This window comes from Amblyraja radiata, chromosome 4 (assembly GCF_010909765.2).
Source record: "Amblyraja radiata isolate CabotCenter1 chromosome 4, sAmbRad1.1.pri, whole genome shotgun sequence".
In the NCBI taxonomy this organism is placed as follows: domain Eukaryota; kingdom Metazoa; phylum Chordata; class Chondrichthyes; order Rajiformes; family Rajidae; genus Amblyraja; species Amblyraja radiata.
This window is the reverse complement of record NC_045959.1, coordinates 28,022,131-28,049,013: the sequence shown is the minus strand read 5'-3', so window position 1 is coordinate 28,049,013 and position 26,883 is coordinate 28,022,131. Positions and strand designations below refer to the sequence as shown.

Here is a 26,883-nt window from a genome sequence, read left to right as displayed (position 1 = left end):
AACATTTATGATGCCTTGACATCATTATTATATTTTAGGGCACTTTGTGACAGGGCTGATGGATGGATACAGGAAATGGTTGTTACAGAGAATCGTTCTGTGATGGTGGGGGTCTATGTTCAGAGGTAACCCCTCAGGTCCCACACAGTACATCAAGTGCACGTCAAAGCCTAAACATCGTCACACGCTCCCTGTAACAAATGGGTTAATTTCATTGCTAAAATCTAAATTATTTTATACAGATTTATTTAAACTACACACACACACTGTAGTTTAGTTTATCTTTAGTTAGAGATACATTGCGGTAAACAGGCCCATCGACCCTACAAATCTGCACTGACCAAAACCCCTTATACAAACACTATCGTGCACATGAGGGACAATTTACAATCTTTACCCAAGCCTAATAATCTACAAGCCTGTACGTCTTTGTAGTGTGGGAGGAAACCGAATTACCCCGGGAAAACCCAAGCGGGGAGAACAAACAAACTCCGTATGGACAGCACTCCTAGTCAGGATTGAACACGGGTCTTTGGTGACATAATGCAGCACATCTATCTCTGCGCTGTTCCAGACTGTATAGCAGCAGGACATAGTCTAAACTTGTGGATTAGATATTCACACTCAGTTAGGTGTGAGGATTACAAAATGCTGGGAATTTCGTATTCATAGTTCCAAACTATGCTCCCAGTGGGATTGTGAGCTTGCTGTACTAGTGTGAAGGAGGAGGCGGGAAGCTGTCCAGTGAAAGTGACTGTTTGGCCCTGGATGAACAACACACTAGCCTAACACTCATTAGTCTGTAAAAGGACAGGGAGAGGGGGTGGAGGGTGAGGGGGAAGAGAGACAGGCTCGCACAGGTCAGAAACAATAAATCCCTCCACCCCATCCCCTCGACCCCATCTCCTTTATCCCACCCTCTCCGCTCCACACGCAACCCCACGTCATCTACACTACATGCATTGACCTCTTCTGCCCATTCACACCTACACCCACCACCTTTCTCCGCCCCACATTTCTTCCACCCCAACTCCTCCACTCCACATACTGCCTCCACTCCACATGCCCACCTCCATCCCACACACCAACCCCAGAACCCACACCTCCAATCCACTCCACATCTCAACGCACTCCCTCCACCTCAATGCACCCACTCTATCCGTTCTACACCTTACACTGCCCTAGAACCCGATACACCCCTCCACCCCACTCACCCCTTCATTCCAACACACTCTTTCCACCACACACACACACCTCCACCCAAGCGCCCTTCAACCACACATCACCCACTCACCCCTCCACCTCAACAACCCCATTCCACCCCAACAACCACTCCACCAATGCACACTTTCTCCACCCAACACACCCTCTCCACCCCATCCCCTCAAAACACCTCTGCTACCATACCCACACTGCCCAAACACCCCTCCACCAATCCATGCTGGCACCACCCTCTCCACCCCAACACACCCTCTCCAACCCAAGCACCTCTCCTTCCCATCCCATTGACCCACTCTCCCTTCAACCCAAAATAGACCCGCCAACACCAACCCCTTCACCCCACCCAGCCTCCGTCCCTGGCTTGCAGCAGCCCCTCACTACAAGGATGACCACCCACTCACAGGTGGAGTTCTGCAGGTTATCTCGAACAGGAATTGTGTAAGGAGTGTGCAGTTTTTCTCTCCAATCAGCACTGCAGTGTCGGGAGTGAAGCTGGAGCCGGATATTGTCAGGATGGTTCCACCTGAAACAGAAGAGCAGAAACAGTGCTCTGAATGTAAGGACAGTGGATGTGATGCCAAGTGGGCTTCAATTTCCAGTCTTGCCTCTCACTGACTATCCAGCTATTCTACCATTTACCCAACTCTCCCACCTGTTCTCATCTCCACACCCGATGGCAGTTCACCAGCCCTAACATCTAGTCTTAAATTGCACCGACCCCAGTCCTCACCACCTGCTCAATCCTGTTCAGGTGTCCATTGCCTCTGGGAGAAAATATCTTCTCTGGCACCAGTCTGCAAGATCTGGCTCCAACCCCAGATGTACTTCATAGAACAGGCTGCCCATTTCAAAGCACCAGAATCCTATTTTTCTCCATCCAGTGAGCCTCTTATATTGTACTGCTGCCTGCAGTGATTCACTGGAGCCCAGGAGACCAGCAAAGGCACTATAATGTGCACGTCTTTGTAATCTTTAGCCATAGTGGGTAAAAAGCTATTTTAAAATAATTTGTTTAAGAAACGCAAATTCACTTGGACCATTTCCGACATCTCCCTACCGTTTCTAGACCTCACTATCTTCATCGCAGGTAACAGACTACTGACCGACATCTACTACAAACCCACTGACTCCCATGGCTATCTGGACTACCTTTCTTCCCACCCTGCTTCCTGTAAGCCCTCTCTCCCCTACTCCCAATTCCTCCATCTATGCCGCACCTGCACCCAGGATGAGGTGTTCCAAACCAGGGCATCGGAGATGTCCTCATTCTTTAGGGAATGGGGCTTCCCCTCTTCGACTATAGATGAGGCTCTGACCAGGGTCTCCTCTATATCCCGTAGCTCCACTCCCACTTCCCACCCCCCCACTCGTAACAAGGACAGAGTCCCCCCTTGTCCTCACCTTCCACCCTACCAGCCGTCACATACAACAGATAATCCTTTGACATTTTCGCCACCCCAAACGGGATCCCACCACTGGCCACATCTTCCCATCTCCTCCCCTTTTAGCTTTCCGCAGAGACCGCTCACTCCATAACTCCCTGGTCAATTCGTCCCTCCCCACCCAATCCACCCCCTCTCCTGGTACTTTCTCTTGCAACCGCAGGAAATGCTACACCTGTCGATTTACCTCCCCCCTTGACTCCATCCAAGGACCCAAGCAGTCTTTCCAGGTGAGGCAGAGGTTCACTTGCACCTCCTCATCTAGTGCATTCGCTGTTCTAGGTGTCAACTGCTCTACATTGGTGAGACCAAGCACAGGCTTGGCGATCGCTTCGCCCAACACCTTCGCTTAGTTTGCATTAACCAACCTGATCTCCCGGTGGCTCAGCACTTCAACTCCCCCTCGCATTCCAAATCCAACCTTTCTGTCCTGGGCCTCCTCCATGGCCAGAGTGAGTCCCACCGTAAATTGGAGGAGCAGCACCTCATATTTTGCTTGGGTAGTTTACACCCCAGCAGTATGAACATTGACTTCTCCAATTTCAAGTAGTCCTTGCTTTCTCTCTCCTTCCCCTCCCCTTCCCAACTCTCCCACAGTCTACTGTCTTGTTTCTTCTTCCCGCTCCACCCATCCCCACATCAGTCTGAAGAAGGGTCTCGACCCGAAAGGTCACCTATTCCTTCGCTCCATAGATGCTGCCTCACCCGCTGAGTTTCTCCAGCATTTTTGTCTACTTTTAAAACCATTTGCATTTTGTAGGGTCTGGGTACTATTAGCAAAGATAGCAGTTACTGCCAATCCCCTGTTGCCCTCGGGTAAGTGGCTTGCATTTCATGGCAGCTAACTGCAGCGCTGACATCTGGACTCATGTTCAGGCCAGACAGCACAGGCTGTCTGCAGTCACAGAGATGCCAGACAAGGTACAGGCATATCTGCTATTGTCAAAGCTCGAGAACCAATTCCAAGCACATTGTCATTAATTCTCCACAGTCAGGACTCACAATAGTTCTGGGTGACCAATGTTTCCAAGCTAAGCATCCAACTCAAATTGGAGGAAACTTTGGCAACATCTGATGGTCCAGACTGGGTCCAGACAACTGGGATTCACAGACGGGCCTGATCGTTCTCTCTGATTTTGCACCACTTTTGGGCCCTTCAGTTCATTATCACCTCTCCTCATTCTTGTACCAAAGGATAACACCACAAGTTCTACATTAAGCTTCCTCGCCATGGGTCCACCTATCATCCCTACTCCCAGCAACCTGACCATATCCTCTTGCAGTCTGTTACACTCCTCCTCAATGACTGTCACCTGCAACAGTGCCCTGAACACCCAAATTCTCAATGCAAAAAGCAATCCATTTAAAACACATTTACTGCACAGTAGGTCTATAGATAGGCAGACGCTAGCTGAGTGAGGCAGGTTCAGTATCATAAGCACTGAAGTCTCTGAAATTATTCCTGCAGAAGAATAATTTCAAGGATTACCACTGTTTGCACTGATGCAGTAATCAAAAATGCACATCAGTGTACTTAATTTCTTCTGCATTTGAAATGAATCGGCATGTCCTGAAGGATTATCTCCAACTTCTACGATACACTAGAGAAAGTATTCCATACAGGCTGCATCTCAACCCGTATGACAACTACTGTGCTCTTGACTGGCTGAGCCTGCAGAGTGAGGTGAAGACAACCCAGTCCATCACAGGTACACAAAAATGCTGGAGAAACTCAGCGGGTGCAGCAGCATCTATGGAGCGAAGGAAATAGGAGACGTTTCGGCCCGAAACGTCTCCTATTTCCTTCGCTCCATAGATGCTGCTGCACCCGCTGAGTTTCTCCAGCATTTTTGTGTACCTTCGATCTTCCAGCATCTGCAGTTCCTTCTTGAACACCCAGTCCATCACAGGCTAGTCACTACTTAAGAACAGACTTAAGAATAGATTATTCCCCATAGTGATCAAATTCCTGAACTGATAACCTCATTCACAACAGAAGCATAAGAGACTGCAGATGCTTAAACTTAAGCAAACCATGGCTCCACGTACACTGATTCTTAACTCTACCTCATTTGATTATTCTGTTATTGCATTTTAGTATTTTTACTGCTATAAATTGCATTAAATTATTTTCACCATTATGTTGTTTTGCATTCATTGTTGTATTTATTGTTATATTCACCATTAGTATGTACACTTTATACTATGTGAGCACATGTGAACAAGGAATTTCATTGCATCCAATAAACGTATTGAATCAGAATCAGTTCAATCCTCCACATGGTCTGCTGGTTAAATGCTGCTCAAACTACGTCTTGCTTGATACCCAACTGAGAGCAGCATAGGTGTCCTTGTTACCTTAGAATTCTGCATGCCAAAGGGTTGAAATGAAAAGCTTGATATCTATCTATCTTCTATCTTTCTATACATAACTAAAACTCGTATCTTGTGCTCTTCCGGTTTTGCGATTTTTCTATTTGTGAAAATAAGGGTACGCAATAGTGCTACGATTTTTCATCACCTTACTTACCATTCTCCTGTGCTACAAGGGCAACAAGTTTAGTTCCGATCGATGGCATATTTTAAAAGGTTTAAAAATCTTAAAAACCGTGCATGTGCAGATTGGTCTGCTCTCCTGGCAGTCACCGCCACGCAGAACGGTCTCCCCTCCTGTCAGTTGCCTGGACGGCGACGCCCCTTCCTGCATCATTTGATTGGCAGAGTCCGCTGTCAGTCACGGGTGGCGCCTGCCTGGCGAGGAGAATCTAAAGCTGCAGGAGCGGAGTGAGCATCACTAACGCTCCGCAGGCTGGAGCTGCTTCTGCGGGCACCTCCGTGGTGTCGAGAGGGCAAGCGGCTGAGCTCACTTTACGGCCTCTGTGGTGTCCAGTCACGGGCGCCGTCGGCCGCTTCGACCGACATGGGCTTCTACCCGCGAGGCCCAGGCTGGGGTTCTATGCGTCGATCCAGGAGGCATCGAGACCGCGGCGTTGAGGCCTCGCGACGATGGGGCTGCGGCGACGGTGGGGCCGCGCGACAATGGAGAGGCGGCGGTGGTGGGGCCTCGCGGTGACGGTGGGGCCTCGCGGTGACGGTGGGGCCTCGCAGCGGTGGTGGGGCCTCGCGGCGGCGGTGGGGCCTCGCGGCGGCGGTGGGGCCTCGCAGCGGCGGTGGGGCCTCGCGGCGGCGGTGGGGCCTCGCGGCGGCGGTGGGGCCTCGCAGCGGTGGTGGGGCCTCGCGGCGGCGGTGGGGCCTCGCAGCGGTGGTGGGGCCTCGCAGCGGTGGTGGGGCCTCGCAGCGGTGGTGGTGGTGGGGCCTCGCGGGCGGCGGTGGGGCTCGCGGCGGCGGTGGGGCCTCGCAGCGGTGGTGGGACTCGCAGCGGTGGTGGGGCCCTCGCAGCGGTGGTGGTGGGGCCTCGCGGCGGCGGTGGGGCCTAGCAGCGGTGGTGGTGGGGCCTCGCAGCGGCGGTGGGGCCTCGCGGCGGTGGGTCGGGTCGGGGCCTCACGGTGGTGGTGGGCCTCGCAGCGGCGGTGGGGCCTCACGGTGGTGGCCTCGCAGCTGGGGCCTCACGGTGGTTGGGCCTCTCGGTGGTGGTGGGGCCTCGCTTTCGCCTGGGGCCTCACGGTGGTGGTGGGTCTGGGGGGGTGGAGGTGGCGGTGGGGCCTCGCAGCGGTGGTGGGGCCTCACGGTGGTGGTGGGGCCTCGCGGTGGTGGTGGGGCCTCGCGGTGGCGGTGGGGCCTCGCGGTGGCGGTGGGGCCTCGCGGCGGTGGGGCCTCGCAGCGGTGGTGGTGGGGCCTCGCGGCGGCGGTGGGGCCTCGCAGCGGTGGTGGTGGGGCCTCGCGGCGGTGGGGCCTCGCGGCGGTGGTGGGGCCTCGCAGCGGCGGTGGGGCCTCGCAGCGGTGGTGGGGCCTCACGGTGGTGGTGGGGCCTCGCGGTGGCGGTGGGGCCTCACGGTGGTGGTGGGGCCTCGCAGCGGCGGTGGGGCCTCGCAGCGGTGGTGGGGCCTCACGGTGGTGGTGGGGCCTCGCAGCGGTGGTGGGGCCTCACGGTGGTGGTGGGGCCTCGCGGTGGCGGTGGGGCCTCGCGGTGGCGGTGGGGCCTCGCGGCGGTGGGGCCTCGCGGCGGTGGGGCCTCGCGGTGGCGGTGGGGCCTCGTGGCGGTGGTGGAGCCTCGCGGCGGTGGTGGAGCCTCGCGGCGGTGGTGGTGGGGCCTCACGGTGGTGGTGGGGCCTCGCGGCGGTGGTGGAGCCTCGTGGCGGTGGTGGGGCCTCGTGGGGGGGGGTAGGGAGGGGAGAGGTTATGGAGGGAATGTCTGAGGGTAGGGGAAAGGAGAGGGAGGGAGTGATGGGGAGGGGAGGAGGAGATGGGAAAGAAGAGGGAGTGCTGGGGGATTAGGGGCAATGAGCTGCGCCTGCGCAGTTGGGGCTATGCGTGAGTGGTTGAATATTGCGTTGTGGGAATGGGTTGCATTGGGGGAACGGGTGAGTGGTGGAATATTGCGTTGGGAGAGCAGACCCAACGGGTCTACACTTAGTCTAGTTTTACACTAGTGCCAGAGACTGTTTGTCCTTTCAATTAATCTATTGAATAGAGCTGAAATCCGCACAAAATGTAGTTCAATGAAAACTTTAAACTTGACATCCATGGTCTTTGGTTCTTTTAAGTATCTGTCCACTGCTTGTGCTGAGGTTTTAAATATTATTGAATGGAGCAGTTTATTACTTTAACGATTAATTAAATCGCTATCCACCTATTTTGTAATCGTTACCTTCCGTACTGCCCTCAGAAGGAAAAATGCCGGTAACCTCCAGCTCATAGGTGAAAGTAAACATCCTGTTGCCTGAGTGTTTTGCAAAGCCAAGCTCGGCGATGTGGACTGTGAGTGGGGTCACTGTGGTGAAGCCTGGGCCAACCAGACAAGTAATTTCAGTATCTAATGATAAAATGAAAGCAAAATTACATCATTAAAATCAATCAATCACCAATAAAAGTATTATGCTGCTTGTAACATAACTCTCCCGAGTGAAATAAAGTACTTCAGTATTTGACCTGCTTCATTCTGGGCTCCTCTATTTGTCCCCACTACTGCTCCCTTTCCCCTTGTACTATTATCTTGTGCTCTATCCTGCCCTCTGGGCTATCATTGACCTTCCCTTGTGTTCTCAACCAACCCCTCCTTGTCCAAATTATAAATATATTAATCTCTGAATTATTCCAGTTCTGTTGAACAATTATTAACCTGAAACACTAATTCTGAGTCTCTCCAGAAATCTACTAGCACTTCCAACATTTTCTGTTTTAATTTCAGATTTCGAGAAAATGCAGGACTTTGTTTTCTAAAAACAAGCCATATCGCTGTTAAGATCTCCAGTGCGCTTTGGAGTCATGTTATGTCTGGTTATATTCGTTCAGTCACAGTGGAATGCTTTGCTCGGTTAAAAGCCCTCGTTAAGGATCTTGCCTTTGATTGCATAATTTCCCATTATGTACAACCTCCTAATGTATAGCACATCACATTTGCTTGGATTAAACTCAATCTGCTATCGCTCTGCGCATTTTTGTCAATATCCCGCTGTATACTTTGACAGCCTTCCCCACAGCCCGTGATCCCAGCCATCTTGGTGTCATCTGCAAATTTACTGATCAACCTATCTACGTTTATGTCCAAATCATGTGTATATATCACAAGCAAAAATCATCCCAGATCCCTGCAGAAGTCCTGTCACAGTTTTGATCTGTGCAGTATTTTGTAAGTGATTATGCAATAAAAGCTCTATATTAAGGAATTTAAAAAAAAACAGTAAACCACTCCCTCACTTCTGTGCTCCTCAGTTTATAAGGAGGGGCAGTGGGAGCAATGTTGTTACTCACGGGGTGTTTGGGAATGGAATGGTCTGCCTCAGGGAATGGCAGGGACCATCACATCCTCTAAGGAGAACTGTGGAAATATTTGGAGTTAAGTGAAGCATATGAATAGCATGAGGGAGCAGAAACGACACCCAGTGTTGGAGCTATGACCTCCGCCCTTGCTTCTGAAGAAACTGAGAGTAAAACACTAAGTGCTGAAGGAGCTCAGCGGGACAGGAAGCATCTGTGGACAAAATGAACAGATGATGTTTCCGGTCGGGACCCTTCTGCAGTTCCTTTCTCAGCTGCTGGAGACTGTACTGTCGAATGGCTGCTCCTGATGCATAGGAAGGAGCCCTCAGCTCTGCGTGGCAAGCCAGTAGTCCAGTGATTCGCCCCCACGCACCCCAAAGACACCTTTGGTTTTCAGCATCAGCTCACCAGTTACTCTCGTGATCGGACAATTGGCTTCTCCAATCACAACCCAGGTAGTGTCTGTCTTTGAACTGTTGGCGAACCGGTAGCCCGAGATGGTCAGGACCGTGCCTGAAAGAGCCGAACCTGCAGGGGCAAAGGGTAGAGTTAGACGTTGGTCACAGTCACTGTGGCCTGCTCTGGGCTGGACATTACAGGGTGTGAATTGGCACTGTGCTTTGGGCTTGACGTTCTACTGTGGGGAAGGTCACAGTCACCCTGTTCTGGGCTGGATGTAAGGTGGTGGGTATGATCATAGTCACTGCCCTGGGTTGGACGTTATATAGAGGACACATTTACTCCACCCTGGACTAGACTTAACATAGTGGACGTGGTCACTTTGTGCTGGTCTGTACATTATACAGTGGAAACGGTCACTAAACCTGCTCTGGGCTGGACATTACACAGCATGCATAGTTACTATAGACTGCCCTGGGCATGGGCAGTGGACATGGGCATACTATGCTGGTCTGGACATTACACAGTGGATGTGGGCACACTGTGCTGGCCTGGATATTACACAATGGGCATGGTCACTAAGGCCTTCTCTGGGCTGGACATTACACATTGGACACGGTCAACATGCCTTGCTATGGGTTGGGTGGTACAGTATGGCCACGACTGGGTGTTACACTGTGGGAAGGGCACTCTTGTGCTGGTCTGGATTTAAGATGGTGGATTCAGCTGCTCGGTTGGACATAACATGTGAAGGAGATACAGGCTGCAGCCTGAGGGACGTGCCCAGCATTTGCTGAAGGCAGGTGGAAGGAGGTGACCGTGGAGTTAGAACATGAGAGGAAACAGAGGAGGTGGAGGCCACCCGGCCCTTCGAGTCTTCTCCACCATTCAATCCCAGTCTTGCCTCAACACCTCTCCCTATACCCCTCTACTGTACTCTGTCAAACACTGAATTCAGTATATTTACTGGCTCTGCCTCCACAGCTCTGTCGATAGAGAAAATGAACATTCACAAACTGTTGAGAGAAGAAATGTCCCCTCACCTCCGTCTGAAATGAGGAAGCCCAGAAATGTTGGCCTCTTGTGCAACGTACCCCCCTGAGCGGAAACATTCCCCCCTGGTTTGAGCACATACCTCTGCTTGGGCTGAAGCCTGTAATGACTGGGGTTTTCGCAGAATTCCACATATATCCACAGTTTCCGGAGCAGTTGCTGGGAATGCCGTTGATGGAAACATGCACCTGTTGGGTAGGAAATGTCATGACAGCGGAGTGGTTCTGATCATCACCGTGCTGCAGGTTGTATTCACACTGTAAACCCCACGAGCACCAGCATTAATGGGGGGCTGTAATACTTGGCTGCCATTGCCAGGCAGCAACGCTAACCGCAGTTCCGCACCGCGGCTTTTGGGAGTCACTGCCTTGCAGCTCTGGTGACATGGGTTCCATCCCAACCTCCAGTGCTGTCTGGATGGTGTTTGCACCTTCTACTTGTGCATTTCCCCAGTTTCCTCCCAAAGGTACAGTGGAAGGTTAAATGGCTAATGTAAATTGTCCCTGGTGTCCCAGTGGGTGGTAAAATCTGGGGGAATTGATAGGAATGGCAAGAGAACAGTTAATAGGGAAAATTAATTGGGGAATCCATTTGGCATGAGACAAATAGTGTTGGCCAAATCGAGGTCATAAGGAAATGCAAAGTATTCTTCATGAGACTGATATCGAGAGCGGAAGGTGGATTGGTCCCAGATGAGGTTGAGGGAACCAAGAAACAGAGCCAGCTGAAACTGATGAATTTTCCAGCAGAGTCTCTGCTACTGACGTGTTAATCTAACACAGACCCTGACAGCATGGGCTGGGGGTGCCTGTTCAAGAGTTAAAACTGCTGTCGACCAGATTGATTAGATATGTAATACCAAAGCTAAACTCTGTGATGAGGCAATCTGGGGAACAGAATGGAGAAAACTGGAAATATAGTGGTTCAGGTAACGTCTGTAGAGTTTAATTGTCTAGGTGCTCTCCTCTTTTTCTTTCTATGTAATGAGAAAGCCTCATCACATTTAAATAATAAATGTTATTTCTCCCTCCTCAGATGCCTGTCTGACATATGAGTGTTTCCACTATTTCTGGTTGATGTTTGAGACAACAGATTGTGTACACCCATCAACTCGATGATCTTTGCCCCCGACCCAAGATCATTTTTAGTCTGCATATTCTTCTCTCTCTCAGGGTGTACTGGTCTAGTCATTGGTGATATAACCCACGTTTCCTGCACTTGTTGGGAAACAGAAGCAGCAAAGGGAAGGAAAACAATCTGCTCACAATCCCTCCAGATGTGATATATGCATAGGTGGGTGGAGGCCTAACTTGCAAAAGGATGAAGGGATTTGATTGCTGGTGAGGTTGGGGTGCAGTGGTGGTGGGGAAGGGGTGGGGGGCAGGGAGGGAGGACGAGGGGATGTGGAGAAGGACCAGAAATTTGTCAAACTGCACAGCTTAGGAAGGAAATCTTCTCACTGGGAATGGCTCCCATCTGGGAAATCTCTGGGTTTAAGTAAACATTTCATGATCAAAACCAGTAGATTGTTGCTGATTTGGGATTCTGGGGAATGTGGGATAAGAATGAGTAAATTGGATTGGGCTAGGGTGGGTTTCCAAATCAAGTCAGAATACAGGTGTAGTATAAATGGGGTTCCAGTATGGATTAGCCTTGGTCTAATTAACTGCGGAACAGGCTTGTGGGGGTTGGAGTGTGGATTCAACCAGCCATTTCACAGCAGGAGGGTGTGAAGAGTCTACTGTACATACCTGAGGCAGGGAGTGCGGGGTACGGAACAGGTCTCCAATCAGCCGCTGCCTGAACAGCCCTCCAGACTTCTTCTGGTAAACAGTAACTTGCGCATTGACTCCTTGAACATTTGAACCATTAACCTGTTCAACACAGGATCAACAGACATTTAATGCCACAATCTAATTTTGGTCATTTAATCAGAACAAATTTCACCAGGAAAACATGGCTGAAGCTCCATTTATTCCTATAAAGAGGATCCAGGCAGCTTGGCAAAGGCAGCATTTTATTGCCCATCTTTAATAGAGTCATAACATCACACAGCACAGAAACAGATCATTTGACCCATGCCAATCCAGATGCCACATCTAAGCTTGAAACATTTACCTACAGTTGGCCCATGTTACTCTGAACCTTTCTTATCCATGTACCTGTCTAAATGTTTTTTAAATGTTCTTATTATACCTACCTCAACTATTTCCTGTGGGAACTCATTCCATCTACCCACTACCCCGATGTGAAAAAGCTGCCCCTCAAATACCTATAACATCTCTCCCCTCTCATCATAAACCTATGCCCTATAGTTTTTGATTTCCCTATGCTGGTAAAATGTCTGTGCTTTCACCCTAACTATTTGTCTCATGATTTTATGCACCTGTATAAGATCACCCCTCAGCCTACAGCGTTCCATGGAATAAAATCCAAACTCTCCTTATAGTTCAGGCCTTCGCGACTGGCAACATTGACATAAATCTTTTCCGCACTCTTTCAATCTTAATGTCATCTTTCCAACAGCAGGGTGATCAAAACTAAACGCAATGCTCCATGTGCAGCCTCACCAATGTCTTGCACAACTGTAACATAACATTTCAACTTCTTTACTCAATTCCTTACTGATGAAGGTCAACATGTCAAAAGCCTTCTCCATCACCATATCCACCTTGATGCCATTTTCAGGGAACTATGTACCTTTATTCCTAGATATCTCTGTTTTCCAGCACTCTCTAGGATCCTACCATTCACTTTTCTGGTCCTATACAATAGTCTCATATAGTTATACAGCACAGAAACGGGCTCTTCGACCAAACTTGCTGACCAAGATGCCCCATCTGCACTAGTCCCACCTGCCTGCATTTGTCCCATGTCCCTCTAAATCTTTCTTATCCATGTGATTGTCCAAATGTCTTTTAAATGTAGTTATAATGCCCTTGCGAAGATGAGAGCCGACTTCTTGAACCAATGCAGCCTTTCTGATGAAGGTAATCCCACAGTAGAGAGGAGAGGGAGTTCCAGGACTTACACCTAGTGATAAAGAAGGAGTGGCCACCATGCAAGCTAATTTGGAGGAAATGATTCATCTGAGCAGTCATTGCCTACCCCTGCAGGTGGTATGTATATACAAGATGATTTCAATGGACTCACTGATAATAAGCAAGGGGCGGAATGAGACACTGATGATCATAGCCCAGCCATCTACCCCCACTCATTCCTCCATCTCATCCAATGCGTCTGATCATTACAACAGTAACATTGAATAGTGTTGAGGTTGATGTATACAACAGGCATATAGTTAGGAGGAGCAAAGTCCCACTTGGTCCCTTGAACCTGATCTATCACCTGGTCCCAGCCTGGTCTGTCCAGAGATCGGACAAATACGTTTTTTTTGGGGTCAGCCTCTCACCTGTAGTATGGGCTGTTTTCCAGCCTTCAACCACTTCACATTCCAGTAGCAACCTGAGCAGCTGCCCCTCCTCTGCACGGACACGCTCCCGATCTCAGGAATGCTTTGTAAAGTGTACTGCATTTCCAAGTCTGAGGCACTGACTGGCAATCCTTCAAAACAAAAAAACAACGATCAAAATGGGGCAGAGCGCCTGGAGTGTGGATCAGTGCATGATCTCTCATCCCCTCTCCTCCTCCCTCTTCCCCCCCCCCCCCCAATGCCCACCATTTGCTTGTCCAGTATCTCTCCAGCTCCCAATGATCACACCCTGTGATCAGCTCCCAGTGACTGGTGTCCCCAGTGACTGAATCCCATTGACACAGTTCCTAGTGACCCAGTTACTAGTGACCTGTCCCTAGTGAACGGATTCCCATAACCAGGTCTCAGTGACCCAATGATCAACAACCAATGACCCCGTGACTAGCTCCCAGTGACCCAATGACCGACTTCCAGTGACCTCTCTCAATTTCAGGCACCTCAGACCCAATCACAGCAACTGACTGCAGGAAGCACTGACCAGATCTGACCACCTATAGGGGCTGGAATTAGTTGTGTTCTCTTCACATCCGGTCCTTCTGCCAGTGCCCCTCACTCTGTGCCCTACGCTTACCACCTCCAGGAAATCTATATCGACCTCCCTTAACGCCCTTGTGGTTTTCAGTGGCCAACCTACAATTCCCGCACTGATAACTGACACTGGGTTCTCTCATCTACTCGTCTTCCCACCCGCAGAGTCAGAGTGCCTAGTTTCTCGCAGGATTCCCTCTGATTCCTGCTATAATTCTGCTAGGTCAGGGTGGCGCATGGCCCCCTGGGGAGAATTTTCACAAATCCTGAAAACTTTTTTACCCAGAGAGTTGTTAGTCTGTGGAATTCTCTGCCTCAGAGGGCGGTGGAGGCAGGTTCTCTGGATGCTTTCAAGAGAGAGCTAGATAAGGTTCTTAAAAATAGCGGTCAGGGGATATGGGGAGAAGGCAGTAACGAGGTACTGATTGGCGATGATCAGGCATGATCACATTGAATGGCGGTGCTGGCTCGAAGGGCCGAATGGCCCACTATTGTCTATTGTAGATGTAAAAGTAACCCTATCAATTTCCTCTTGTATGATGAAAGACTGCAGAGGATTTTGGGACAATCTCAGTACTGTGCTGGAATCAGTGCTGACTGTGTTTGCTCCAACAGGATGTGGTCGGACCACCCTGCAAGCACTGACTAGAATACTACCTGCCTGGGCTCCAGCCACAGGCTTCAGGAGTAGGACCTGAACCCACAATGTGCAGGAGGTGAAGGAGCAGAGCGAGGGTACAAACCCCAAATCCAAACAGGTGAGGCATTACCGAGACAGAAAGTTAACCTGGTCAATCTCTCTGGGGTATAAATGGGAATAAGGCAGATAGATCTTGTTTGCTGTCCCTTTGAAAACTGATAAATGAGATCAGGCTCAGTCCACATATCTCTCAGGCTGGGTGTGACAGGACAAATCTCCTAGTGGACTAGAGCACTGAATATGTCAGATATCCTACAGAACTTAAACCTTCCCGTGGCATGGGACTTCATACAGAGTGGCACTTCCAGCAGGCAAGCACATTGAGAGCTGATCTCCAAAAATCCCCACCTCTCAATACTCACCTTTCAACTGTCGGCCGAAGGTTTCGATGTCCAGAGTGCCGGTGATGGGGGGAGATGCTGCCTGTGTTCTCCGCACTCTTATCAAGGACCCCTTGGGCCAAGTGATGCCCTGGAAGGTGGCCTCATTCTTTGTGACGTTGGATTCAAGCTGAAAAATATTCATGGCAGGCGTCAGACTTCCTGATGGGGAATCCTAGTCTTCCATGGGGCTTCTTCTGGTCTACTGTTGAACACAGGCAGGAAAGCCCAAGAGAAGATCAGGCTGTATGGCCAGTTACACCGATGCTGCTGAGACCCACTAAGATGTAGTGGGACATTGGGGAAAATCCCATGTATTCTTCTTTGGAGCGAAGGGTTCCAAACAATGGGATCAACATTGGAACTAACCTCCCTTAACCACATGTGGAGCACCCCTAACCAACCAGGAACATAGTCCATGTGTGGGACACCCTTGACCAACTAGTGAGACACTTCAAGTGTCACGACTATACATGATTTCAATTGAGCCATCCACAATGTACAGATACACGATAAGGGGAATAACTATAGTGCAAAATAAAGTCCAGTGAAGTCCAATTAAATATAGCATCTCAAACCAACGAGCGACATGTGTGAAACACCCCTAACCATGGAGCAACACACTCCACATGCCGAGCATCTCAAACGAACATTCCGTGTGTGGAGCACCCCAAACATGGCAGATTCCGTGCATGGAGAGGAGGGGCAGACTCATTCCACAACCTTGTCCCAAGCACATGTTAAAATGAATCCCATTTTCCAAGCTGCTGGCTCACAGTGCCATTACTCTCATCTTCCTCTGCCAAAAGTATTCAGAGCTCCTAGGTGGGCTATGGCTGGAGGTGGTGTCCAAAGTAATTGGAGCTGTACTGGGGTTCCTGTGCTCGTTCAGTGTCTCCACATTACAGGAATTAACAGGGGGAAAAACAGCATCATACAAAGGGGGGCAAGATCATACAAAAAGTGGAGAGTCTGCAAGATTTCTGGATCATGCCTGGGCTACCTCCAGTGCAGAGTAGGGTAGCTGAGTAACTGTGGAGCATTGCATAGAAGGGCGTTCTGCAGCAAATGAGCAGCAGGGTGGAGGGAGTGCATGTTTAGGGTGGTAAAGTGGGTGTCAATGAAGTGCAGCCATCAAGGTTTCTGACTTGTTTAAGCTACACTCAGAAGTAAGTTGGAAGTATCCCTGCACTATCCTGACCTGTGCTTTATAGATCCGATAGTGTCCATGTCATACTGACCTGAGCAAAACCAATCTCTAGCAAAGGAATGTTGAAGCTACAGTTGAAGGGAACCATGATTATCTCATATTCATTGGTTGAGTTGTCATTCAAGGCTTCATTTCGTGTTACGATGAACTGCTTAATAAGAATCCCTCTGGCAATCAATGGTGGGAGAGATCTCACTGGAGGACCTGTGGGTTAAAAATTACACTCACAGGACAGGGCAGTACCACAAAACCATATAATGTCGACACAAGAACGGCAGATGCTGGTTAACCACACGATCCTGGCACAGTCAGTAGAGCCACTGCCTCTCACGGGTGGTCACCGTGGCGCAGCGGTAGAGTTTCTGCCTTACAGCGAATGCAGCGCCAGAGATCCGGGTTCGATCCTAACTACGAACGCTGTCTGTACAGAGTTTGTACGTTCTCCCCGTGACCTGCATGGGTTTTCTCCAAGATCTTCGGTTTCCTCCCACACTCTAAAGAAGTGCAGGCTTGTAGGTTAATTGGCTTAGTAAATGTAAAAAATAAATAATAATTTTCCCTGGTGGGTGTAAGATAGTGTTAATGTGCCAGGATCGCTGGTCGGCATGGACCCGGTGGGCCAAAGGGCCTGTTTCAGCGCTGTATCTCTAAACTAAACTAAACTCACACTGCCTGAGACTTAGGTTCGATCCTGGCCATGCAATCCGTGTGGAATTTGCATGTTCTCTCTGTCTGGTTTCCCCACGGTGCTCTGGTTTCACAAGAACATGCGGCTCAGGATGTTAATTGGACGCTGTGAATTGTCTTGTGTGTAGGTCATAGATTCATAGAGTCAACATGGAATCAGGCCCTTCGGCAAAACTTAAACATGCTGACCAATTTGTCTAACCAAGCTAGTTCCACTTGCCTGCACTTGGCCAATATCCCGTCTAACATTTCCTATGTATGTAACTATCCAAGTGTCTTTTAGATGTCATCATTGTACCAACCTCCACCACTTTCTCTGGCAGTTTATTCCATATGCAGGTTCTCACTGCATATTGTGTGAAAAAGTTATGTATGTGGTAGAATCTTGGGGAATGTCTGTGGGATGTTGGGTTAATTATTGAGAGGGTCAGAACTGGACCTAGGGTTGAGATTTTTGATTGGAGAAAGGCTAACTTTGATGAGATGCGAAATGATTTAAAAGGAGTGAACTGGGACATTTTGCTTTATGGGAAGGATGTAGAAGAGAAATGGAGGACATTTAAAGGGGAAATTTTAAGAGTACAGAATCTTTATGTTCCTGTTCGGTTGAAAGGAAACAGTAAAAATTGGAAAGAGCCCCGGTTTTCAAGGGAAATTGGACATCTTGTTCGGAAAAAGAGGGAGATCTACAATAATTATAGGCAGCATGAAGTAAATGAGGTGCTTGAGGAGTATAAGGAATGTAAAAAGAATCTTAAGAAAGAAATTAGAAAAGCTAAAAGAAGATATGAGGTTGCTTTGGCAAGTAAGGTGAAAGTAAATCCAAAGGGTTTCTACAGCTATATTAATAGCAAAAGGATAACGAGGGATAAAATTGGTCCATTGGAGAGACAGAGTGGACAGCTATCTGCAGAGCCAAAAGAGATGGGGGAGATATTGAACAATTTATTTTCTTCGGTATTCACCAAGGAGAAGGATATTGAATTATGTGAGGTAAGGGAAACTAGTAGAGTAGCTATGGATACCATGAGTTTCAAAGTAAAAGAAGTACTGACACTTTTGAAAAATATAAAAGTGGATATGTCTCCAGGTCCTGACAGGATATTCCCTAGGACATTGAGGGAAGTTAGTGTAGAAATAGCCGGGGCTATGACAGAAATATTTCAAATGTCATTAGAAACGGGAATAGTCCCCGAGGATTGGCGTACTGCGCATGTTGTTCCATTGTTTAAAAAGGGTTCTAAGAGTAAACCTAGCAATTATAGACCTGTTAGTTTGACTTCAGTGGTGGGAAAATTAATGGAAAAGATACTTAGAGATAATATATATAAGCATCTGGATAAACAGGGTCTGATTAGGAACAGTCAACATGGATTTGTGCCTGGAAGGTCATGTTTGACTAATCTTCTTGAATTTTTTGAAGAGGTTACTAGGGAAATTGATGAGGGTAAAGCAGTGGATGTTGTCTATATGGACTTTAGTAAGGCCTTTGACAAGGTTCCTCTTGGAAGGTTGGTTAAGAAGGTTCAACTGTTGGGTATAAATGCAGGAATAGCAAGATGGATTCAACAGTGGCTGAATGGGAGAAGCCAGAGGGTAATGGTGGATGGTTGTTTGTCGGGTTGGAGGCAGGTGACTAGTGGGGTGCCTCAGGGATCTGTGTTGGGTCCTTTGTTGTTTGTCATGTACATCAATGATCTGGATGAAGGTGTGGTAAATTGGATTAGTAAGTATGCAGATGATACCAAGATAGGGGGTGTTGTGGATAATGAAGAGGATTTCCAAAGTCTACAGAGTGATTTAGGCCATTTGGAAGAATGGGCTGAAAGATGGCAGATGGAGTTTAATGCTGATAAATGTGAGGTGCTACACCTTGGCAGGACAAATCAAAATAGGACGTACATGGTAAATGGTAGGGAATTGAAGAATACAGTTGAACAGAGGGATCTGGGAATAACCGTGCATAGTTCCTTGAAGGTGGAATCTCATATAGATAGGGTGGTAAAGAAAGCTTTTGGTATGCTAGCCTTTATAAATCAGAGCATTGAGTATAGAAGCTGGGATGTAGTGTTAAAATTGGACAAGGCTTTGGTGAGACCAAATCTGGAGTATGGTGTACAATTTTGGTCGCCCAATTATAGGAAGGATGTCAACAAAATAGAGAGAGTACAGAGGAGATTTACTAGAATGTTGCCTGGGTTTCAACAACTAAGTTACAGAGATAGGTTGAATAAGTTAGGTCTTTATTCTCTGGAGCGCAGAAGGTTAAGGGGGGACTTGATAGAGGTCTTTAAAATGATGAGAGGGATAGACAGAGTTGATGTGGACAAGCTTTTCCCTTTGAGAATAGGGAAGATTCAAACAAGAGGACATGACTTCAGAATTAAGGGACAGAAGTTTAGGGGTTACATGAGGGGGAACTTATTTACTCAGAGAGTGGTAGCGGTGTGGAATGTGCTTCCAGTGGAAGTGGTCGAGGCAGGTTCGTTGGTATCATTTAAAAATAAATTGGATAGGCATATGGATGAGAAGGGAATGGAGGGTTATGGTATGAGTGCAGGCAGATGGGACTAAGGGAAAAAAGTTGTTCGGCACGGACTTGTAGGGCCGAGATGGCCTGTTTCCGTGCTGTAATTGTTATATGTTATATGTTATATGTTATATGTAAATGGGTGGTTGATAGTCAGCACCGACTCAATGGGCCAAAGGGCCTGAGTCAGTACTGTTTGCTTCAGTAGTATTACATTGATATTTTGCCTCAGCCGTCGTACTTTGAATTAGGCACTTCAGTCATGTCTTCCAAGGTAATTTGGAAAGTCTGGTAACTTGTGTACAAATATGGATCAATGGCAACTCGGTACAGCAGGCTCAGATGACCTGTCACAGACAGGAGTCACAATCCACAAACCATGTGACAACAGCTGTAGCAAAATAACAGGCCCTTCAAGCCTGCCCCACCTTTCCATCAGATCATGCCTGATATTCCATTTACCCATCTTCAGTGTGTGTCCCTGGATATGCTGACCTAATATAACTGATCCAATCCCTCAACCTCCAGGATGCTTAGAAGAACATTTGGTACATGGGACCTGTGCTTTTGTTGAAGACCTATGCACGTCACAGAGAACAGCAGGACTCCATGGATTTAATGCTCCTTTTCTAGGTTTTGTAAGGTCAGCGTTGGTTTCCCCAATGCTGACACAGATATTCCTGACTATAATCTTTTGGAATCTACATTCCATGGCTGCTTTGACCCGCATTAGTTTGAAACTCAGGTTTTTAACACAAAATACCTTTCTGACTGCTGGTTGTAGCGTGTTGCCCAATATACACGGTGTCCACAAAGTAATCCTGGTTTGATCTCTTCAACAGTGCGATTGATTTTAGCATGAAGTTGGTCCCTGTGGAATATGCAGCCTGTACAGAGCTGAGCAAATTGATGCAAGTGTAGGACCACCTGGAAGCAGGAGCACATGATTATGGCATTATAGTTCTGCATAGTTTTCCCTGTCAGCCTCAAAATCCAACTACTCACCAGTACCAGAACCACAAGTATAAAGGGAGAAGCTTCTAGCTGGTTGAGAGGGTGTGAAGCAATAATAATGACAATAAAAAAACAGCAGTATCCTGAATATGAAAACTGATGACCCATCTAATGAGATTTCAAATGAATATCGAGGAGAATCATCTCTTCTTGGGGGAAATGTGGGGTTATTAGAAAGCAGATGTATGACAGTATCATGCTGAAAAAAGCATCCATGGATTATGGATTTCAGTGGATTATAGTCAGGGGTATCTGGGTCAGCAATGACAATGGAAACATAGGGAAGGAGCATCAAATCCATGGAGACCTGCTGCTCTGTGACGTGCATGGCTCTTCACCAAAAACACAGCTCTGACGTCCCCAATGCCCCTCTGTGCATCGTGGAGGGGTTGGGTCAGTTTTGTTGGGTCAGGGTATCCATGGATTATACTCTAAAGAGTATCCCAGTGCACTTTACAGCTGATGAGGAAAGTTCTCAACTGTTGCAGCACAGTAGTCCATGTATACACAGCAAGTTCCTACAGGCACTACCATGATACACAACCAGTTTGTTGACCAGTTCACTTTTCTAATCTTTTTCAGCCCCTGGCCAGTATTTATTGTCCATCCCTAATTGCCCTCAGGAAGATGGGGGCAGGTGCAGTTTTGAAACTCTCAGCTCTTCTGGTGAGAGTATTCTCTCAGTGGTGTTGGGAAGGGAGTTCCAGGAGGTAGAGCCAGTGAAGATGCAGTTCCCAGGTATTATTTCCAAGTCAGAATGCAGTGATTTACTTGGCTGAGGGGTAAATGGTGGCTGGGAATCCAAAAGAACAAGCTTGTGTTTCAATGTCCAGGGGCATGGGATTGCACTTCAATTCAATGTCACATCTGAAAGATAGCTCCTCAGAATTTGTGATACATCTTTGGTACTGCATTGCTTTTCCACTCCAAGCTATAGACTCTGAAGGGAACTGTAACCCTTGCTGTTTGGGGGTTTGGATTATTCTGATGGTTTGAAAAGCAACCCCCCATTCTATTTATTACTGGACTTGGGACCAGGACCTCCCTCCTTTACCTTTCTTTCGAACATAGTTTTGTTTTGCCAGATGACCCAATAGAAAAAAACTAAACATGAAAGATCCTTATTATTGAACTTTGGATTTTGTTTAGAAAGGATTGCAGACAGTGATTGGAGCATACTGTTTATCAAGTGTATAAATTAACCCCAAATTACCTAATATGATAAATACTTACTGATTCTCTTGAGCAAATCTGTATTCCAGCCAAAAATATCGGGAAATTGTTTGGCTTTTATCATTGTAACTCAGCAACAGCTGAATATTATCTTTCAAAATTCCTTTATATGCAAAGCAAAGCTGAAAGCATGGTTAAAGTCACATTAACTACATTATTTTAATCAGTGTTTCCTATCTAAGAATCTGTTTTTTAATATTCTGCGCACATCTAATAGCTGGAAATTAAGCTTCGAGCAGAATAAAGAATCAGGAAGTCCATGACCCAGTTAAATCAATTCATGTTTAAAAATTAGGTAAATGAAACATGCAAGCTTTTAACGGGAGTCTTGGAAATTTTCCGCTAAAATGCATCTCCATTGACCACAGTTCATCAGAATTATACCTGAATGCCCGTTGAATTTCTTTTGAGTATATTCAGAATTTGGAGAAAGTGCCCTAAGACACGAGTTCAATTTAGGGAAGCAATAATTTTGGTTCAGATTTACCCTCCATTCCTCCCCAACTCTCTTCCCTCTTCTCCACTCCTGCCCTTTCCCACTGGACTTACAATTTCCACATGTAGAGGGCCGGACACCAAATGCCTATGGGGTTGTCACAGATGATCGCATTCCCTCGGCAACCATTGGATAGCCAATGATTGAGTGAAGGATCAGCCAGGGGTAGAAGCTGGGAAGTCCCTGTAAATCACTGCACAACAGTAGAGTACACAGAATGATTTGTTCCATATGCAATGTAGGAAACATAATAGAAGTGGGGTTTTGAATAAGATCTGCTTTCACACATGCATTAACATCTCATAGGGGTCACTCCTATGCCCATCCCCCTCATTCACCTGGAGAATGTGGAGACATTTCTTCATGCATAGGGTAGCAAATCAATGGAATTCCTACTCCAGACAGCTGTGTGTCTTAGTGGTTACATTTATTTGGGGCTTAGCTAGATGGAATTTTGGATTGATCGAGGGTTATACAGACTGGGTGAACAGAGTTGATGTAGGAGATCAACCATGATGTTATCAAATGACAGACCAAACTGAAGGGCAGAGTGGTCTCTCCTAGTCTGGTCTGTTCTCTAATACACATGTCGAGGACCACGGATCATTGAGCATTGCACATTAAAATGAAAGTAAACAAAGTAACTGCGGTCTCACCTGTTTGTAGACGTTTAACAAGATTGGCTGGTGCGACTGTGCATAGCGAAACAGATAGTAGGGGTTTTTGACTGAGTATCGTCCACAGAACGCATCTGTCTCCATTGTCACCTGGCCACTATGGGAGGTCTGCAAAGCCCAGAGGGGGAAAGCAAATTACATTCTATTGATGGATTAGAATGAGAATCCAGGAAATGGAATTCAACTCCATAGTGGTGGGCTGGGGTCTGGGGAATGGGTTCAAGTCAGAAGGTTGCGTTCAGATCTGAGGGATGCATGTAGGTCAAGGAATTGGGTTCAGGTCTGAGGGGTGGGATTAGGTCGAGAGGATGGGTGCATCTGGGGGGTGGGTTTAGGCCAGGAGCGGGTTCAGGTCTGAGGAGTGATTTCAAGTTGGTGTGGGTGGATTCAGATTGGTGGGCAGGCTCGAGTTGGGTGGGTGGGGGGTTGGGTGGGGGTTGGGGGGTGGGGGGTGGGAGGGATCAGGTCTGATGGATGGGTTCTGGTTGAGAAAGAGATCATAGGTCAAAGTGGATGAGCACAGACTTGAAGAGATGTGGTGCCCTCTAACAGGACAAGCTCAGACCTTTTGCCGGTAGGGTCAGATTTTGATTGATTGAAAGATGCTGCAGGCCCTATGGCCCACCGTCCATAGATCATCCATTCACACTATGTGTCGGATGTTGGTTTATATCCAAGACAGACACAACATTCTGGAGAAACTCAGCGGATCAGGTACCATCTCTGGAAAAAAGGTAGAGGCGATGTTTGGTAGTCTAAGTAAGAGTTCCGACCCAAAATCTATTTATTTTCTCAAGAGATGCTGCCTGACCCACTGAGTTACTCCAGCATTTTGTGTTTATACATTCACAGCAGTTCTTTTAATCCACTTTCACATTCACACCCTACACACGGAACAATTTACAGAGGCCAATTGACCTACAAACCTGCTAGTCCTTGGGATCTGGGAGGAAACTGGAGCACCCGGAGGAGAACCATGCTGTAGCATGGTGTACATGCAAACTCAATACAGATAACATCCGAGGATCGAACACAGGTCTCTAGCCATGTGAGGCAATAGTTCTATCAGTTGTGCCACTGAGCAGGATAGCAAGAGCTCAGACCTGAATGGCCAGTACACCCACAGATGTTGCCTGACCAACTGAGTACCTCTGGCATTTTGTTTTTTTCTCAGGATGCCAGCATCCACAGTATATTCTGTCTCCAGGGGCACTCACCTGCTCTTCACACCGTTGCACATTCACCTCCCTACATCTCGCAGACCATCCTTCAGACTGAGGCAGAGACAAACTCGCCACCCTGAGACTGACACCACTACTCAGCTTCTAAACTACAGGAAATGTGTGTTCAGGACTCGGTGAAACTGATTGAAAGTGTGATTCGATTGATTGATGAATTCCTATTTAGGATACATACCATTGCTTCAAAATCATTGAAATACTTGACTGCATAACCATTCTTGTAGCCAGCTATGTGTTCAGGACACTTCACTCCCATCAGTTCATCCAAAGCAACTTTGACCTGTGGAGAGAGATTTCAGTGGATAGATTATTGACGACCCTTCCTTGACCTATAGCCAGGCAGCCTCAGGCCCTTGGCTTATATAACCATATAACCATATAACAATTACAGCACGGAAACAGGCCATCTCGACCCTTCTAGTCCGTGCCGAACACGTATTCTCCCCTAGTCCCATATACCTGCGCTCAGACTATAACCCTCCATTCCCTTCCCGTCCATATAACTATCCAATTTATTTTTAAATGATAAAAACGAACCTGCCTCCACCACCATCACTGGAAGCTCATTCCACACAGCCACCACTCTCTGAGTAAAGAAGTTCCCCCTCATGTTACCCCTAAACTTCAGTCCCTTAATTCTCAAGTCATGTCCCCTTGTTTGAATCTTCCCTACTCTCAGTGGGAAAAGCTTATCCACGTCAACTCTGTCTATCCCTCTCATCGTTGTAAAGACCTCTATCAAGTCCCCCCTTAACCTTCTGCGCTCCAAAGAATAAAGCCCTAACTTGTTCAACCTTTCTCTGTAACTTAGTTGCTGAAACCCAGGCAACATTCTAGTAAATCTCCTCTGTACTCTCTCTATTTTGTTGACATCCTTCCTATAATTAGGCGACCAAAATTGTACACCATACTCCAGAATTGGCCTCACCAATGCCTTGTACAATTTTAACATTACATCCCAACTTCTATACTCAATGCTCTGATTTATAAAGGCCAGCACACCAAAAGCTTTCTTTACCACCCTATCTACATGAGATTCCACTTTCAGGGAACTGTGCACAGTTATTCCCAGATCCCTCTGTTCACCTGCATTCTTCAATTCCCTACCATTTACCATGTACGTCCTATTTTGATTTGTCCTGCCAAGATGTAGCACCTCACACTTATCAGTATTAAACTCCATCTGCCCACTCTTCCAACTGGCATAAATCTCTCTGTAGACTTTGAAACTCTACTTCATTATCCACAACCCCACCTATCTTAGTATCATCTGCATACTTACTAATCCAATTTACCACACCATCATCCAGATCATTGATGTACATGACAAACAACAGTGGACCCAACACTGATCCCTGTGGCACCCCACTCGTCACTGGCCTCCAACCTGACAAACAACCATCCACCATTACTCTCTGGCATCTCCCATTCAGCCACTGTTGAATCCATCTTGCTACTCCACCATTAATACCCAACCATCTAACCATGTCTAACCATGTCTAATGACATTTGAAATATTTCTGTCATAGCCCCTGCTATTTCTACACTAACTTCCCTCAATGTCCTAGGGAATATCCTGTCCGGACCTGGAGACTTATCCACTTTTATATTTCTCAAAAGTGTCAGTACTTCCTCTTCTTTGAATCTCATAGTTTCCATAGCTATACTTGTTTCCCTTACCTCACATAATTCAATATCCTTCTCCTTGGTGAATACCGAAGAAAATAAATTGTTCAATATCTCCCCCATCTCTTTTGGCTCTGCAGATAGCTGTCCACTCTGACTCTCTAATGGACCAATTTTATACTCGTTATCCTTTTGCTATTAATATAGCGGTAGAAACCCTTTGGATTTACTATCACCTTACTTGCCAAAGCAACCTCATATCTTCTTTTAGCTTTTCTAATTTCTTTTAGCTTTTCTAATTTCTTTCTTAAGATTCTTAAGATGCTTAGAAACATAGAAACATAGAAAATAGATGCAGGAGGCCATTCGGCCCTTCGAGCCAGCACTGCCATTCATTATGATCATGGCTGATCGTCTCCTATCAATAACCCGAGCCTGCCTTCTCCCCATATCCCTTGACCCCACTAGCCCCTAGAGCTCTATCTAACTCTCTCTTAAATCCATCCAGTGACTTGGCCTCCACTGCCCTCTGGGGCAGGGAATTCCATAAATTCACAACTCTCTGGGTGAAAAAGTTTTTTCTCACCTCAGTCTTAAATGACCTCCCCTTTATTCTAAGACTGTGGCCCCTGGTTCTGGACTCGCCCAACATTGGGAACATTTTTCCTGCATCTAGCTTGTCCAGTCCTTTTAGAATTGTATATGTTTCTATAAGATGCCCCCTCATCCTTCCAAACTCCAGTGAATACAAGCCTAGTCTTTTCAATCTTTCCTCATATGACAGTCCCGCCATCCCAGGAATCAATCTCGTGAACCTACGCTGCACTGCTTCCATCACAAGGATGTCCTTCCTCAAATTAGGAGACCAAAACTGTACACAATACTCCAGATGTGGTCTCACCAGAGCCCTATACAACTGCAGAAGAACCTCTTTACACCTATACTGAAATCCTCTTGTTATAGCTTCTTGTTGGAGTATAGTTACCAGGAGATAATAATCAATGTCTTATCCCATTACCATTCCAGGCAAGCTATTCCCAAGAAATGCTTGAATCGGTTTCTCAAAGTGCAAG

At 47.3% G+C, this 26,883-nt stretch overlaps 1 protein-coding gene across 1 annotated transcript in view; it reads right to left on the bottom strand.

The window, feature by feature from the left end:
- The window catches only part of pkhd1l1 (PKHD1 like 1), a 178,669-nt gene that overhangs the window by 93,373 nt on the left and 58,413 nt on the right, over window positions 1-26,883 (bottom strand). The window contains exons 20-31 of the mRNA XM_033020374.1: window positions 24,360-24,464; window positions 22,923-23,051; window positions 21,771-21,892; window positions 20,287-20,450; window positions 16,338-16,510; window positions 15,079-15,226; window positions 13,408-13,559; window positions 11,747-11,869; window positions 10,078-10,252; window positions 8,952-9,071; window positions 7,432-7,596; window positions 1,619-1,744 (exon numbers count right to left, since the gene is read on the bottom strand). Coding sequence (XP_032876265.1) covers window positions 1,619-1,744; window positions 7,432-7,596; window positions 8,952-9,071; window positions 10,078-10,252; window positions 11,747-11,869; window positions 13,408-13,559; window positions 15,079-15,226; window positions 16,338-16,510; window positions 20,287-20,450; window positions 21,771-21,892; window positions 22,923-23,051; window positions 24,360-24,464 — 1,702 coding nt within the window. The remainder of the gene's footprint in view (window positions 1-1,618; window positions 1,745-7,431; window positions 7,597-8,951; window positions 9,072-10,077; window positions 10,253-11,746; window positions 11,870-13,407; window positions 13,560-15,078; window positions 15,227-16,337; window positions 16,511-20,286; window positions 20,451-21,770; window positions 21,893-22,922; window positions 23,052-24,359; window positions 24,465-26,883) is intronic.